Here is a 16,349-nt window from a genome sequence, read left to right as displayed (position 1 = left end):
TTAAACATGGTATGAAGATAGTTAAGCTGTATATATTTGAAAGAGGTCATCTAATCACTGTAAAAGCAAAAATGTCTGATGTAAATTTAAAATGTCTTTTCAGGCTGCCCTGCAGTTGTTTATGTAATATTTTTAGATCTACTCTTTTCACACAATATAGCTTACTTTTGTTTCAAGGGGCTGCAGATAGTCAAGTTGTGTCACACAGTAAGAATGATGAAAAGCAAAACATCCTTGAGAATTCTCCTCCACCATCTGAGGAGTGAGATCCCAAGCTGCCATTGCTATAATATCACCAGAAGAAAAAAAAAAAAAAAAAAAGCAGAATGCTCCTAACATCCATGCTAGATAAGATGATAAGATAACAGTTGCAATATATTAAAAAAACCTGTTGTTTCTTCTTAAGTACATCAGTTCTGAAAGTTGCTAGTTTCTAAATGAGGGCTGCTCTATTCCTCATAGTGAATTTAAAACTTCATTAAAAATCATCAGAAGTCCTCAAAATTTAATATAAAAATGCAGTATTTCTCTCATTCCTGTTTACTCATTATTTAATTGCTATTGCTTATTTGTTGCTTTTTCAGTTTCATCGTATGCAGATAAAGTAGATTTGTTCTTGCTTATATGAGCACAAATTTACTTTTCCTGCCTATTGTGTAAATCAGACCAGCGTTTCCTCTTCTTTTCCTGGTCAGAATTTTCTGGCTGTGAGCAAGAAAGACTGGAGATGTACTCTTAAAAATGTTCTTTGACTTTTAACCAGTAATGGCTTTTTATTCTTAACTTCCTTTCCTTTATCTCCAAGAACAACCAAGAGGAACTATACCCTGAATCACCATTTTTGTAAGGGAGAGAAATTGTGTCCTAGTAGTTATTTGAAGTTTGCTTTAAAGGTTCAATCCTACCAGTCTGAATCTGAGAATACTGAATAACTAACTAAGTCCAAGTAGTAAGATGTCTATTGCTCCTGGGAGCTGAGGATCTCGTTAGCTGGCCTGCTGCTGTGCAGACTTGCAGTCTCTAGCCAGACTAGTTTGGACTGTATGGCTTGAGCTGAAGCTCCTGTTTGCTTCAGGACCAGCTCTGGGTTTTGACTGAGATCTGATTTTGGTGTAAAGTAGCACCAGCTTTGCAGTGGCATTTGTTTTCTAACTGCTGGGCAATGCCAATCCAGGGAGAAAAGCCCAAAGAAACAGAAGAACTGTTTCATCTGAGGTTCATCTGCACATGGCTGCAGTATGATAAGCACACCAGAGTTCAGAGCCAAGTTAAGCTTTATTCTTTTAAAGTCACTGGAGACTTACTAGACAAATTTTGTTAGGAATAGTCAAACATAACTGACAAGCTCTAAATCTGTGATGAGTGGAATGTTTGTAAAATAGCAGGGAAAGTAAAGAGCTTGTAAATAATCCTAATGCCCTCACCCTTTGGGGAAAACATTGAATACCAAGTAATTTTTTTTTCTTTATGTTTTATGTTTTCTTAGATTGTACTTTTTTTTTATTGGACAAAGTGTGTTTTATAGTGTTGATTGCTAATAAAAAGGCCTGGCTAACCTTGTCTTTCTTATTTAAGTAAACAGCATTTGCTTTTTATACTAACTTTATGAGGCTTCTGTGAGTTTTGGTGTGGCTGATATAATGAGGATGTACGGCCATTTAATCTCAGATCATAGATATCATGTGAAAAAATAATTTTTCTATCAACACAACCTCAGGGAAGTTTATTTTGTTCTGCAAAATATTAGGCACAGCCCAAAAACAAGGCAAAAGTCCAATGAATGAAGATGGGATCAATTCCAACCTTTCATTTGTATTAAACAAAGAAATGGACATGTGCAAAGACAGATCTTAGATTAATCTTGTCTAAAACAAACATCCTTTGATAGATTAACATGGTCATTACAGTCTAATTTCCACCATGACTGGGCAATAGAATAATGCAATGACCTTCCTGAAGTCCTGTTCCTGGGTTGTTTCTTGTTAAATTACAAAGGATTTTCACAGTCTTCTATTGAGGCTTACACTTTGCCTTATCTATTTTTGTGCTATCAGAAGGTATTTGACTATGAATGATATTTGTATTTAATCCAAAAAGTTTTATATGTTTATGTGTGTGTAGTTATCTATCTATATATACAAAATTTGTTCTAAGGATTGAGTCCAAAGGTATTTAATCATCAGCCTCAGCCATGTAACAATCAAAATTAAAATCAAATTAAGGTAGGCAGTGTAACTACTTTAAAAGGATAAACCTGACAATTCCTTTTTAATTCATTTTTTTATTTTTAAATATTCATACTTAGCATCTACTCCATCATGTCTCCATTTTTTGAGTTGAACAAAGCACATATAGCAAGGAATTCACTGAAAATTAGATGAAGTTCACATCAGTCTACAAGTGTGAAATTCTGCATATTGCTAAGATCTGGTTCTGTGCCTTCACATTTTGAGTAATCTCAAATATCCTGACAAGGCTTTTCTGTAATGAGTTTCTGTGACAAGTTTAATCCAATTGGCTTTATTTGGACCCAATATCCACCCACAGACGTATGCAAGACAGAAAAAAAAAAAAACCAAAAACAAAAACAAAACACCCAAAAAACTAAACCAGCAGCCATGCACTTGGTTAAGGAAAGCTGTTCATATGGTGCCCTTGCTCTCATAAGCAGAATTCAGCTCCAAAGTTCCATGGGAGAAGTGAATTTTATTTAAATCTCAGTCTTGGGACAGACTCTCCTCATCTCAGAAAAATGCCAATGGTTAAACTACTGCTACTACTGCAGGCTAGAAAGGTCAGGGATGTTCTCTACTCCTGCTGTTAATGCTGTGAACACTGCAGCTAAGTACGTCTTCCATGTAAACAAATGAATGAATGACACTCTGGTAAAGGCATTTACTCTTTTGTTCATGCAAAGTAACTAGATAAAAAAAACAACAGAGAGGCAGTGACTGCCATCTGCTCTCCTTGTTCACTCTGTCTGTGGGAGAAGATGGGAAAACTTTTTCTAGTATAGCGCTCCAAGGTAAATCACAGAGAGAAGCAGACATCTCTCTTGCTTATGTCCTGCCTCTGTTCTTGTAACTCCTTATGCACTTGATATTTGATATTTAAAAGGTATATTTGCCCCTCTGCAATAACCCAAGAGGAAACAGAACAGATGTCTCTCACTTCAGTGGAGAAGTCTATCCCACTACTTACCAAATCATCTTTTTGGTTAGCCCTGTGGCTGATTTATTCCTAGCCCGTAGATTCAGTGAGAGGGGAGGGATGTGTCTTCCTCTTTTATTTGCTCCAGTGGCTAGGGCTTGCTCCTGAGTGTAAGGATTGTGGCTTCAAACTTCTCCAGTGACACTGAGATCCTGTCTCTTCCTTCTTGCATGTGAAGCTATTATGACAAATGATACCTTCCTCTCCTCTCCTCTCCTCTCCTCTCCTCTCCTCTCCTCTCCTCTCCTCTCCTCTCCTCTCCTCTCCTCTCCTCTCCTCTCCTCTCCTCTCCTCTCCTCTCCTCTCCTCTCCTCTCCTCTCCTCTCCTCTCCTCTCCTCTCCTCTCCTCTCCTCTCCTCTCCTCTCCTCTCCTCTCCTCTCCTCTCCTCTCCTCATTGCAACCACTGTTGCAGCTGAGCTCCAGCTCCTAGCTCATGGTTGTTGTTTCAACTAGTTGAAAGACTCCTTAAAAAAGCAAGATACATTGCATTACAAATTATGAAGACTTTTGTGGCTTGAGTTGTAAGTTATTCTCCATTTGTCACTCCAAGACAGCTTTGGCAGAACTGAGTTGTTGGCTTGTGGAATTAAAAATTCTAAGGCTGCTAAAATCCTCTTCCAAGCCCAAGCATTAATAACATGACTCCTGTTAACTGGGTTGCTGTTTCTGTGCCACAGGAAAGAAACAGTAAAGAAACCAGCTACTTGAGTAGTCAGTTATTCTGTCAATGTATTCCAGATTTCTGGGCACCTCTTCTCACTCCTCCTCACTCACTCCCTCACTCCCTCACTCCCTCACTCCCTCTCCTTTTTTTCGTCTTTCCAGTTCCAATTCCTTGAGCTTGATTCTGCTCTGGAGGAAGGACTGTGTGCTACTGCAGATACACTGAAAAACCCTAAATGTCCCCTTTTCACACCTAAAACAACAGAGAGATTGAGACAAAACACAAGAGATTCACTGAGTTTTCTGGGTGCACTTCATATAATGCCAACCTGATATGGGAAAAATCTGAATCTCATGTATTTCTTTTCTATTTTGGTGACCCTGATTGTTTTCCCCTGTTCTTTCAGGCTTTATTTAAAAGGTCACAGTGGAACTGCTGGAAAACAGAGTAGTCTGATCTTGCATGGAGCTGAATTCAGTACAAAAGATGCTGACAATGACAACTGCATGTGTAAATGTGCTCTCATGTTGACTGGAGGTGAGTACAAATGACTGAAAATATGGTACGTTAATAGGAATCTACTGGGTTTTCCTAAAGCAATCTTGGATGAAGTTGTGTCATGGATGTATAAGTCCTGAGTGAAACTTCTTTTATTATTACTGCTACTTTTTCGTATACATATATTGTTGTAATGCCAATACCTCTAGATTCCTATCAGCAGAGAAGGGATTACTGAGAGATGCAGTCAGTGTGCTTCTGCACTGAAGCTGTTGCAACAATGTCAAAGAGGAAAGCATAATTTAGTGTAATTGTTTAGGCAAGAAAGGCAAAATAAAAAAAAGAAAAATATAAAAGATTAAAAAGGTAAAAAGAAGTTTGTCAGAAGTTGTACAAGCAGCCAGTAAAAAAAAGAGAGAAATGGCCAGGTATTAGATATTAGATGGTAAAGTTTAGAAACAATCAAAGTCTAGACTTGTAATGCATTATCTATTTCACTTAGGGATGTGATTCTCTTATTAAGATATTTATAATGGTTAAACTTTCTCTGTTAGGTGAGCATAATGTATAAAGACACTAAATGACTAATTCACATCCCTGTGAAAGACTAGACCTGCAACCACCTGTGTAAATCTGAAAGGTTTAAGCTGATTTCCTTTGTGAGCTGAGTCAAACCACAGAAGGAAAGAAAGAAGAGTTGAGGTGGGGAAGAGCACAGATAAGTTACACTGGGACAGTTTAAAGTCCCAAGTTGATCTGACTGCCAGTAAATATAGTATATGTGATTGGTACTTTTTCCAAATATAGTGTATATGATTGGCTCTTTTTCCAAATATAGTGTATATGATTGGTACTTTTTCCCTCCAGTGCAGAGAATGAATATCTGAGATTATCTCTCCATTCAGACTCCTAATGTTCCTAAGAGTGAGCATTTTCTCTGGCAAATGATAATTATTGCTAGTCCCTGTATGCTCAAGTTTATTTTTATCTCTAGAATACCACATTATAGCAGGGATTCTTTGGTTTACTGACTGTATGACCAAGAAAGGCTCTTTCTTATCTTCACATCTGATCTTGTTTGGAGACTCTCTCTCAGTGATTTCCAACTTTCCTGGAAAAAAATCCTGTACCATGTACATTTTTAATATTTTGGATCAGACTATAAACCTGTTTTATTTGTGGTTACTGGCGCTCTGAATTCAGCTCAGGCCACATCCAGGCACCTATGGGCATCTAAAGCAATCATCTGCTAACAGAAGATGGTCTCCCATCACTGAGAATTTCTATCACATGCACAGCCCAGCTCCTCATTCTCTTTTGCCAGTTGGAAGTGACCCAGTTGGGAAAGTCTTAAGGGACAAATTTTTCAAGCTCCTCTAACTTCCTCTAGGGGTACCATATTAGAAATTATCATGGGAAGCTTCTTCCAGTAGACATGTGATAAGACACTACCTTTTCATTTCCATAAAAAATAGAAACTAACCAGATAGATCTGGAGACAGATAGTGGATAAGAAGTCAGTCGATTATTTTAATTAACACTGTTGACCTTTCCTTTGGAGACATGCTAAATTAAGGTGTGTTACTTCCAGGGCAGGCCAGAGTCAGGAGAAGCTCCTGAGTGTGAGTTGTGTCTATGCTGAAGTGCAGACTCATTCATGTATCCGAGCTGCCTGGAAACACCTCTGCTCCCAGGCAGCTCCTTCTGGGAGCTGAGGCTTTGTTTATTTTCCTGCTCTGAGTACTATGACAGGTCAACACCCTGCTAAGGTCAGTCTGCTGTTGAACAACCATTCCACAAGGTTCACATACATTGCTGCAGCATTCCTGCAAATCAACAGCTTAGCCACATATTGGAATTTACTGGTACCAAATGAAATGAATTAGGGGAAGGGGGTGAATTACCAAAGGCTGAGGAAACCACAAGTTTAACAAATCACCACATAGTAAAAGGAGGTGCAATTAGCCTTTGGAGATAGATGAATCTACTCTTTTGGACGAGACTCTGAGTACTGTTCCGTTGGAGACAGGTTGTACAGCACTGTAATTTGTAGTTTCTCAAGAAGGACTTTAATCATGCTAGAGTTCTCCTCAAACACTCTGCAGTGCTTTTCTCCTTGAAACAACTTTCTCATTCCTTGAGAAATATCAGAACTTAATTAAATACCAAAACATAATTTTAGGGAGTATATTTCAGTTTTCTACCAGACAAAGACTAATTTAGAAAAGTAGCAACGATAACAGGTTTTGGAAAACCTCCTTTTTCTTTTCTTTTTTTTTCTTTTTTCCCAAAAAAGATATCAGAATGTTAGTTTTGGCAACATCACAGAGAGCTCTTTAATGATGAATGGTATGAAATCTGCAGTAAAGTTTCTAGCTATCTTGACAGTTTGGGTGAGTCTGTTATCTCTATGAGGTGAAATGAATATATTTATGTCAGGAATAAAGGCTGAGATAAGCCAAAGCTCAAGACTGTGATATGGTTATAATCAATGCTGAAAATAAAAATGTAAGGAAAACACACATTTCTCTCTGTGATCTTGCTAGTTGTCAGTTTTATTTGGTCTATATCATAACTATTATTCTCTCTCCTCCTATATCTCATTCCTCTTCCCTAGAATGAGAAATTAAATACTGGGAGAATAATACAGAACCACCAACAGTGTATTCTGTGTGTATCTTTCTTGTATTTTAAAGAGCCATGCTATGCTGCTTTGCTCTATCTTTGCATGGATTTTAGGGAATGCCTTCAAAATTATGTGCATGAGCTGGATTCTTAACCCCTCTAAACTGTCATCATATTTAAATGTTTTATCTGCTTTTTTGTGACTTGGAAAATTTAATCTAGGCATGTTTGTTTTACTTTAAAGGAAGGAAAATCATTCATTCAAATAAGTTCTTCATTTTTTCAATATCTCAGGCCAGTAAACTAAAAAAAAAAAAAAAAAAAAAAGGTTATGTATTTGTATATTCCCATCTTATTTCAAGCTTTAGTCTGAAGAGTGCCCCAATGAGTTATGTACACAGCTTCTTTGCAAGAAACAGCACTAAAAATGCAACAAACTGTCACCAGAATAAGCCTATGAGTAGAAGTTCAAAATGCTTGGATTTCCAATACAGCCCTTAGAATTAATATCTCTGGATCAGACTCCTGGGCCAAATTCCCATCTGTTCTGCCAGATACCACCTGTCAGCCGAGCCCCAAATTGTTTGTGAAGTTGTTTCCAGTCACTGGGAAGTGACTTATGGTATCTTGGCTCACTGAGAAAGAGTTTTAAGGTAATTTTCTTTGTCTGGAATTGGCTGCAGTCTCAGGTGTTCACAAAGACATTTACCTTGCTTCAAGTGAGAAGTGAGAATATTGCAAAAATTCTGGTCCCTAAAATAATTTGACAAAGACAGGGAGACTTTCCAGATGTCTTGCCAGGTTTGAAGCAGCATAGATGACTGAAATAAATTGTTTTATTTTACTGGAAGCAGAGGTCCATCCAGCTGTAGTCTCCTGTGTCTGACAACAGTCAATACAGGCATAAGAACAATGCAAATAGATTATGCCTCCCTTGAGTATTTTCTCAGTATCTTTTGAATCTCAGGGGCTTCCTGAGTCAGAGAAATATGTATTTATTAAACCCATATTTATTGAGCCTCAGTAGATTTCTCATATATTAAGTCAGAGGCTGTTCAATGATTCCAAAACCATATTGCATTTGCTGCCTGTGTCACTTTCTTTTTTCTCGAAGTGGTGAATTTTATGAATCTCTGGCAAGAAGGGTATGAAATCTGCCCACATACTCCAATCATAAAAGTCACAATTTTTCTTATATTCTCCTTGAGACAAAATATTTGAAAGAAACAATGGCAGGACACTTAAGATTATCCAGCCTGAACCCCTGGATATGCACCTAATTACATAAAAAAGCACCAGTTTTTAATTTTTATGCATGTTCCTGCTTTCACAAAGAAATTTCTCAGAAAGCACAATTAATGAAGTACCATTTATATTGCAAAATATTTTTATGAAAAATAAAATCAAATTGTTAGAATATTATTTGATTTTTTGTTTGAAATATTCAAAACATTTAATTAGACATATGATCATGCATAACTTTTAACAAAAACATTACTACATTGGTGTGTTTATCAAGGCTAAATATGGGCAACTGCAATACAGTGTTAGGAGATCTTCAGGAAGTGACTAACTTGTGATATACTAGAACATAGTCACCAGTCTGCAAGTTTTATGTTATTTTTACCTCATAAAAAGGTCCCTATGAAAGGGACTGCATTATCCAGTTGATATGAAAAGCTGATGCCTTTTCATCTTATGCTCAGACAGCTAAGTTATAATTTAATCTTCAGATTGTCAAGTGGTAGTCTGGTCAATCCAATTCTCTAAGTAATAAAATAACATAGAAATTTCTTCCAGAGGTCACTTAGTCCCTTCCCAAGACAAATTCTTCTCTATGTGTTTGTTTCTGTCTTTCTATTCATTTTCAAGATTTCTATTCTCATGTTAAAATCTGTTACTGAGTGTCTCTACATTTAATATAAGAAAGCTTTGCATGTTGACTAACTAATTCTATGATAATTTAAATGTGTTCCATCCTGTCATAATCTCTACCATTAGAAAGAATAGACACCATTCCTTTCCATTTCTTTGAAAGGTTTTTAGTTAATTTTAAATTGTTGGCAATTTGTCTTTCAAATTCTGACTAAACAATCCTAAGTTTTTCCTGTTACACTCACTCTTTTGGACTCTGTCCCATGGCTCCTCTGATAGTTTGAGGTGTCATCTGAAACTTCATGCAGAGAAATTACCAATGAAAAATCACCATATCCTAGCATTGCCATCTAACTTCTTTCAACTACAGAATGTCATAAACATTGAAATCCCTCCTAAAATAAATCTCTATTTTTTTTTGAACATTGAGGACTATTTCAATATTTTTGGATTCAAAATTTTTCTTATTGGCTTTGTTGCCAAATACACTAAATTTTATGGACAAACCCAGAGGGCTAGAAATAAATATTTGCTTTCCATAGGATCCATTTATTCTGTAAATCTATACAAATATACCATTCAGACAAACTTTGGATCTTATTGAATGGCCTGCACTGATCCTGCTGCATTTGGAGACATTCAGTGTCCTGAGACAGGAGGGAGAACTGAGATGTGGGAGGAAAGCGTCTGCCATCAAATGTGCAGTGTTTAGACACCTATTATCTTAGAATGTAAAAGTCAACTAAGAACCTCCCATCAAACCTGAGTGACCATTGCAGTTCCCAGTGAGCACCAGCCTTACAGTGCACTCATTAACTGATGAGCATTAGGTCACTAAAAAGAATGTTACATGCATGCATGCTTAATTGCAGTTTATACAAGCCAAAAAGGCAATTCTGTTAGCTTTGGCATACAAAAGCCTTTTTTTAATATTGCTTTTGACAAAGAAGATTCTATTGTGCAAAAATTATACTTGTCACTAAGGAAAACCATTATAAAAGATGTTTGTGGTTTGGTTTTTTTCCTTTTAATATTGTTACTCATTTGAGCAATGCCCTTTTATTAGGTATCTTTTGCAAGAATTTGTGGAAATTATTTCAATATGCATTAATATTCAGTCAAAGATCTAATACAGCATAGTGCAGTTTGGAGCTCAACTATCTGAGATAGGTAGCTTAAGCATAAAAAATATATTTATTAATGAAAAGAGCTGATATGAAATTTCATTATTTTTCATTGGTTATAGCAACCTCAATTAAAGACCAAAGCATAACCATACACAATATGTGAACTTACTTCAACTGTTCCAGAAGAGCAGCCATCTACAGTGAGGATTCATTTCTATTTGTAAAGCTGAAATTTCAAACAATTTATCTGGGCATTATTTAATTTATATTTTGTCTGGAAAATATATTTTATGACCTAGGGGTTTTTATTACAAACAGAGATGGTAGAGCTGCTTGTACCATACAAAATATTAGAGGTGGGCTAACTTAAAACATTGAATTGGTCCCCAGTTCACATACATAATTAGTGACTCTGTGATCACAACAGCTTGAAGAAACTACCTCTCTTTCTGAATAAAATATCTCTAAAACTTCTCATGAAAGCCTTCTTTTTACCACTTCACTTTAAAATATTACTCCTGTTATTATTTCCTGCAATGCCCACTCTTCATTTTCATGCCTGATTAAAATGTCCACTGGAAATTGTTGCCAAAAGTTATCTCCAAAGTGAAAATCTTGCTGCAGTTCAAAGATGACTTTATACTTATTTGGGAAAGCTGTTACCTTGCAGAGAAATATAAACAAGATTATTCATAAGAAAATCCTGTGAACTCCAGGTTCACTCCAGGAGCTCCAGGAACATCTGGCTACTGAGGGTCTTTCCTTGGGTAAGGCTGTCTCACAGCTCTGGAGCTGTTCAATTTGGTGTTTTTTGCAATGGCAGTGCTGCAGGTATATCTTTTAGAAATCTCTGGTTTATATTCCCTCCCTTCCTCATAGCTACCAAGAAAGTCACTGCTTGCATTCCTCTTTCCCTCAACGTACAAAGCATCTGTAAAAAGCTTTTCCTTTGCATCCATTCAAAGATGTGAGTTTCGGTGTTGAGATATGCAGTGGGAAGCTTTGTGATAATCTGAGGCCCTAAGGGGAGTGAAGGCCTTTCAGAGGACTGCAGGGGAGCATGGAGAGAAATAACCATATGGAGAAAAAAACAGCCACCATGAATTAAAAAAAAACAAAACAGAAAAAAAAGCAAAAAACAAACAAACAAAGAAACAAAAAATCACTTCACATTAAAAAAAAGACAGTGAGAAGGTAAACCCAAAGTTTTAGTGCAATAATAGGAAACATCTTTAAAACATTCATCCATTCATTCTCACTAACAAGAATAGTACAATAGGAAATAAGTTAAGATCATTAAAACACATTTTGAAAGAAATTTTTATTTAGAAGAAATCTATGATGAGAGGTTGGAGCAAGTCCTCACAAATGTTTTATAAAATTATGTGTTTCTTTGGCTTATTCCAGTTTTAATATTGATTTTCTATGGCATGACTGAAAACCTTTACCTCCAAAAAGATCATTTATGCATCTATTCCTGTTCCTTTAAGATGAAATGGTAACTAGGTCAGCTTGCCAGGTCTTCATCCCAACACCATAAACAGAACCCAGCTGCATCTGAGTTCCAGCTTTGAAAAATAAGGATTAGGATTTCTCTGTTTAACTTCATCTTAAATTTCTACAAGATTATACTCTGGTTACAGTAAAACATCAGCTGTACAGCTTTCCCTTTCTTTGGTTATTGCCCCCTTAGGCATAACATTGAAATCAAAGGGAGGACAGCTGTACCAAAATAGAAAATTGTCAGAATTTATCTGGCATAAATTCATCCCTCAAGATTTCATTATGAAGTGTTACTTCTTAAAAAAACCCAAAACACTAAGTACTCTCCAAAATCTTAAGAATTACAAGACTAGAAGCATAAATTATTTGGATCTGAATAAAAAGAACAGAGTAAGCACTGGTTCTGAGGGCTAAACACAATCAGTATCATATCGGTGGTAGTATACCATAGATTAAAGTACTTTCAGATAATGCATTCATTATAGGTAGATAGAAATATAACCACTAAAAATGAGGGAATTGGAGGATTCCCTGGGACAGTGAACATTGTCTAAAAGAAGTTTGTCACAGTTTAATTCCTTTTCCAGAAGTCAAAGTGGAAAACACACAGAAAATTTTCAATTCTGCATTCTAGTCCACAGTGACAGCTGCTGAGCTCAGTGTGCACTCACTGGATGACCAGTTTGTCACTACCTGTTAGAAAATGCTTCACAAGGGGTCCTGGGAAGATTGCAATGCTGTGATGTGCAGGCTGAAATAACTTTTCTTAAAATTAAAGTAGCATTTAACTAACAAAAGCAAAAGTCACTACCTGATCTTTATGATCTTATTCCCCTCATGACACAAATGTTCAGTACAACCACATTCCATGGAAAGATGCATAAAAACTGTTCTAAAGATTTAGAAAATTATAGGTCTCACTATGAAAAAGGTCCCAATAGAAATCTTTCTGACAAATAGAACTCCTAGCCACAATAACTAACAGAAGTTAATAATTTTTGATATTGGGGATATTTGGTTTTTGCAGTCTGGGAATTCATTCTGCCTTTCTCAGTCTGAACTAAGCATCTTTCTCTTACTATACATAGATACTCTGCAAGGTGTTGGAGAGAAAATTCTATTCCCATCAAGGTATCCAGCAAAACTCCCACTACTTTCAGTAGAGTCAGCATGTCACCTAGTTTATATTTGTCAGTTTGTGTTCTGTAGTTCTAGTGTTGCCAAGTTTCATGTTATTTGGAATTGTTCTTAAAACTATAGGTCCCATGGCAATCTAAAATTCACCTTAACAAGAAAAGATCTTGGAAAGATAAAACAAGGGAGTTTACTGATTAATTTCATCTTAAAGCAACAATTTAAAATAGGGCAATGCAGCGCCCCAATTCTCATGATTCAGTTATGAGAATCTATAACATCCATACTGGAAACAAAAGTAACTGAGCAGTGAACAATCACAGTTAAAGCAGTAGAAAATGGCTGGTAAATAAAATAAAATCATGCTGATACTCAAAATAACAGGTGAAATTTTTAAAAATACTTTTGAATTACGGTCTTTTTATGAGGTTTAAATGAAAAATACAATACTGTCTAAATATGAAAACCACTTCATTTGTCTCTCATGTTCTTGCTTTTACTCCACATACTGAGAATAAAACTGGAATACATTGGGACATAATTACTTTTGCAATTCTGTAAATACACATGTGTGCTCTCCAGCACTCCTGACTATGGAATAACACAAAAGAGCAAAACAGGAAAATATGAAAACACCACACCAGCACTATTAATGAGCTATTTGCCATAATTTCCTAATCAGCTAAACCTAATGCAACAAAGTGAAATATTTAGTGCACTTGCAGTTTTAAGATTTTGTCTTACTGGTTTCAGGGTGGTGGTTTGACGCCTGTGGCCCCTCCAATCTCAATGGGATGTTCTACACTGCTGGGCAGAACCACGGGAAGCTCAATGGCATCAAATGGCATTACTTCAAAGGCCCCAGCTACTCCTTGCGCTCCACCACCATGATGATTCGGCCTTTGGACTTCTGAAGGAGCTCGCGGTGGATCCCGGGAGAAGCCAGGCTGGCACCGCCCTCGGCAGCAGCACTGGCACAGTCTGAAGGCGAAAGGCGAAGGGCTTCTCGCAAGCAGCCTGTAGGGATGTAGGGATGATGCAAAGCCGCTTCGCTGTCACTCCACAACCTGCAAACACTTCCCCACAGTCACCCCATGTTTTGATTACTGCGGGGAGCTTGGTTTAGAAGAAGGTGGCTGAAATGATTTTCCAGAGAACTGGATTTGGCTATTCTGCACAAACTTGGTGCTTGCCAGTGGATCTTTTTTTTTTTTTTTTTTTTTTTTTTTAAATTCAACAACAAGATCAGAATTTGAAGAACTGGAACATATCAACCATGGTCTATTGAGTAGAATGTTATTCAGCAGTGAAAGGCCAACATTATTCCCATGAAAAAGGATTACAGAGACACTTTTATTAAAACTTGTCTTAAAGCATCCAAGGTGATCACTCCAAATATTGTTTCTCTTAATTAACTGAATTTGAATAGTGGATGGATTTATGTGAATCCCAGAGTCAAATTATTTGTGCAAATAAAATTTTTCATGAAATACTTTGAGGACAGGTTTCTAATAAACTGAGTCAAACGTATGAATTATTATAAGGATAACAAGCATAAATTCCTCAGTTGCTCTGTAGAGGTAAATCAGGTAATTGGCATAATCCCTGAGCTAGGATTTATAGTGTGATAACAAAAGTAGCTGTGTTTTTTAGGTTTTTCCTTTCTTTCATTAAAAGCAGTCTGAATGTCATGTAGAATAATTAATGGAAGGTTTAAAGAATGTGAAATATTATCCAAGAGAAAATACAGGATTTTGCATGAAATTTTTCCATCAAAAAACATAGGAAGGCAAACTTTTAGAGTATAAAAAATTACATAAATGCATAGCTTAAGGCAATGGATTAATTTTGCAGTATCCTTGCATGTGCGCAATTTATCCTGAATTATTTTACTTTTTTATTACATTTTTGTGAATATCAGAAGCATGCCAGTTCTACACAGTGCTTAGGCTACAACTATAAAAAATGCTCATCAGAACTGTATAAAAAATAAAGAATTGTGAACTTGTAAATATCATATATTTCCTGCAACAGTCATTTATTTTGTACAGGCAACCCTGAACCCACACAAAGGGTGAAAAGCCTCAAAAGGATATAAATATTAAAGAACTTTGTATGACTGCTTACAGGTTGCTAACAAGTAATTTTGTTCTTTTAAAATGCTGCAGAAGTGTGGGACTATTGGAAAAAAGTCTTCTAATAACAAGCACTAAAGTAATGGGTGGCCTATGAAGGTACAGAGACAACTCTTTCCATTTACAGCCCTTTTGATGAAGTCATATGAATAAAGTCCATTTGGGGAAGTAGTTCACAGTCATTCTACTTCTACTAGAAATGAAATTAAAAATTTTACCCTACTCCCACTGAAATCAATAGTAAAACTCTCATCACTTAAATTGGGACCAACATGGCACACAGAATCTGCACATGGTGAGGTGTTTGCTCATCTCTTCGTTGCTTTGTTGCGTTTATTAAACTATTCCTGAGATGAGGCACAACAACTGTCTGATTTTCTTTAAAGAGTAATGATAACTCTTTTTTCCCCTTAGTTTTTCACTTTTTTTTTTTTTCATTTAGCAGTTTATTTCTATGGAATAGAGAAAAAATACTTGGACATTTTTAAACACCTCTCACAATGTTGTAATACCACTGAGGGCTATCGTAGCCCGTAAGGGTTCTCTGAATTTGTTACAATTTGATGTTTATTTCATTTTAAGTGGGAAGACTTTTTTTTTTGTGTAGTTGTATATATTTATATATATATTTGAAATAATCTTGACTAAGGGTTAATTTGAAGTTTTCTGCTGAATAAGTTACCAAACTACTCTTTAAGTAGCACTTTCTTCACAGACATGTTTTGTCCCAGTTTCAGCTGGTTTTTCTAATGGTCTTCATTAATGTGCAAAATATGCAGTCTATTTTCCCCCACATTCTCAAAAGATAGAGTTTTGCAGGTCTCCAAGTTAAGAATGCTATTTTTGGAGATCCTATTGCAAAAGGCAAAACTCATTTAAAATTAAAAGCATGATACTTACTGTTTATTTATCTGGGTTTGGAAAAAAAAAAGTGGATTTGGTTTCCTATCCTTTATAATAAAATTATTTTAAAAATTGTGGAGTATGTGATTTTGCTTTGCTTTAAGTATAACTTTCTGTGACAGGCTGATAACATTTCAAAGCCACTATCTCTCTTTCAAAAGCCACTACTAGAGATAGTAATAAGCTTAGACAGACTGTAGGAAGGGAGAAAATCTAATTCAAGTTTATCCAGTAATTATTATTTCTAACTTTTCATATCCATACTCCAGTATTTTTTATTAAATTTCCTTGATTAAAATAATGGGACTATATTTCTTATCTTTGGTTCAAATCATACTACTTTCTATCAATCTTTAAAAGACAAGATTTCTTTTATTCAACAGACAAAGATGCAAATTGAAGTGTGATATTTTCCTTGTCTTATGATGTGTTCTTCTGTCATCCATTCAATCATATGTGACAGTGACAAATCTCCGCTGATCTCTTACCAAGAAATTCCTTCTGCTCCATTTGTATGCCTTTTAACACTACAGTGATCAGGTTTAGCATCTCTTTGTTATATAGAATAATGTATCCTCATTTTCTCAGGAATTTTTTCTTAATTCACTTATGTTCCTTGGGAAAACACAGCTTTTTAAATCAACACTAAAGGTGCAAGGAACTATAGACATAAA

The 16,349-nt window shown here is 36.0% G+C and overlaps 1 protein-coding gene across 1 annotated transcript in view; it reads left to right on the top strand.

The window, feature by feature from the left end:
- The window catches only part of ANGPT1 (angiopoietin 1), a 149,956-nt gene extending 136,092 nt beyond the window's left edge, over nucleotides 1-13,864 (top strand). The window contains exons 8-9 of the mRNA XM_038129289.1: nucleotides 4,282-4,412; nucleotides 13,391-13,864. Coding sequence (XP_037985217.1) covers nucleotides 4,282-4,412; nucleotides 13,391-13,551 — 292 coding nt within the window. The 3' untranslated portion in view covers nucleotides 13,552-13,864. The remainder of the gene's footprint in view (nucleotides 1-4,281; nucleotides 4,413-13,390) is intronic.
- Nucleotides 13,865-16,349: the final 2,485 nt, after the last annotated feature.

The sequence above is a fragment of the Motacilla alba genome, chromosome 2, assembly GCF_015832195.1.
Source record: "Motacilla alba alba isolate MOTALB_02 chromosome 2, Motacilla_alba_V1.0_pri, whole genome shotgun sequence".
Lineage (NCBI taxonomy): Eukaryota > Metazoa > Chordata > Aves > Passeriformes > Motacillidae > Motacilla > Motacilla alba.
This window is presented reverse-complemented; position numbering and strand designations above follow the sequence as displayed.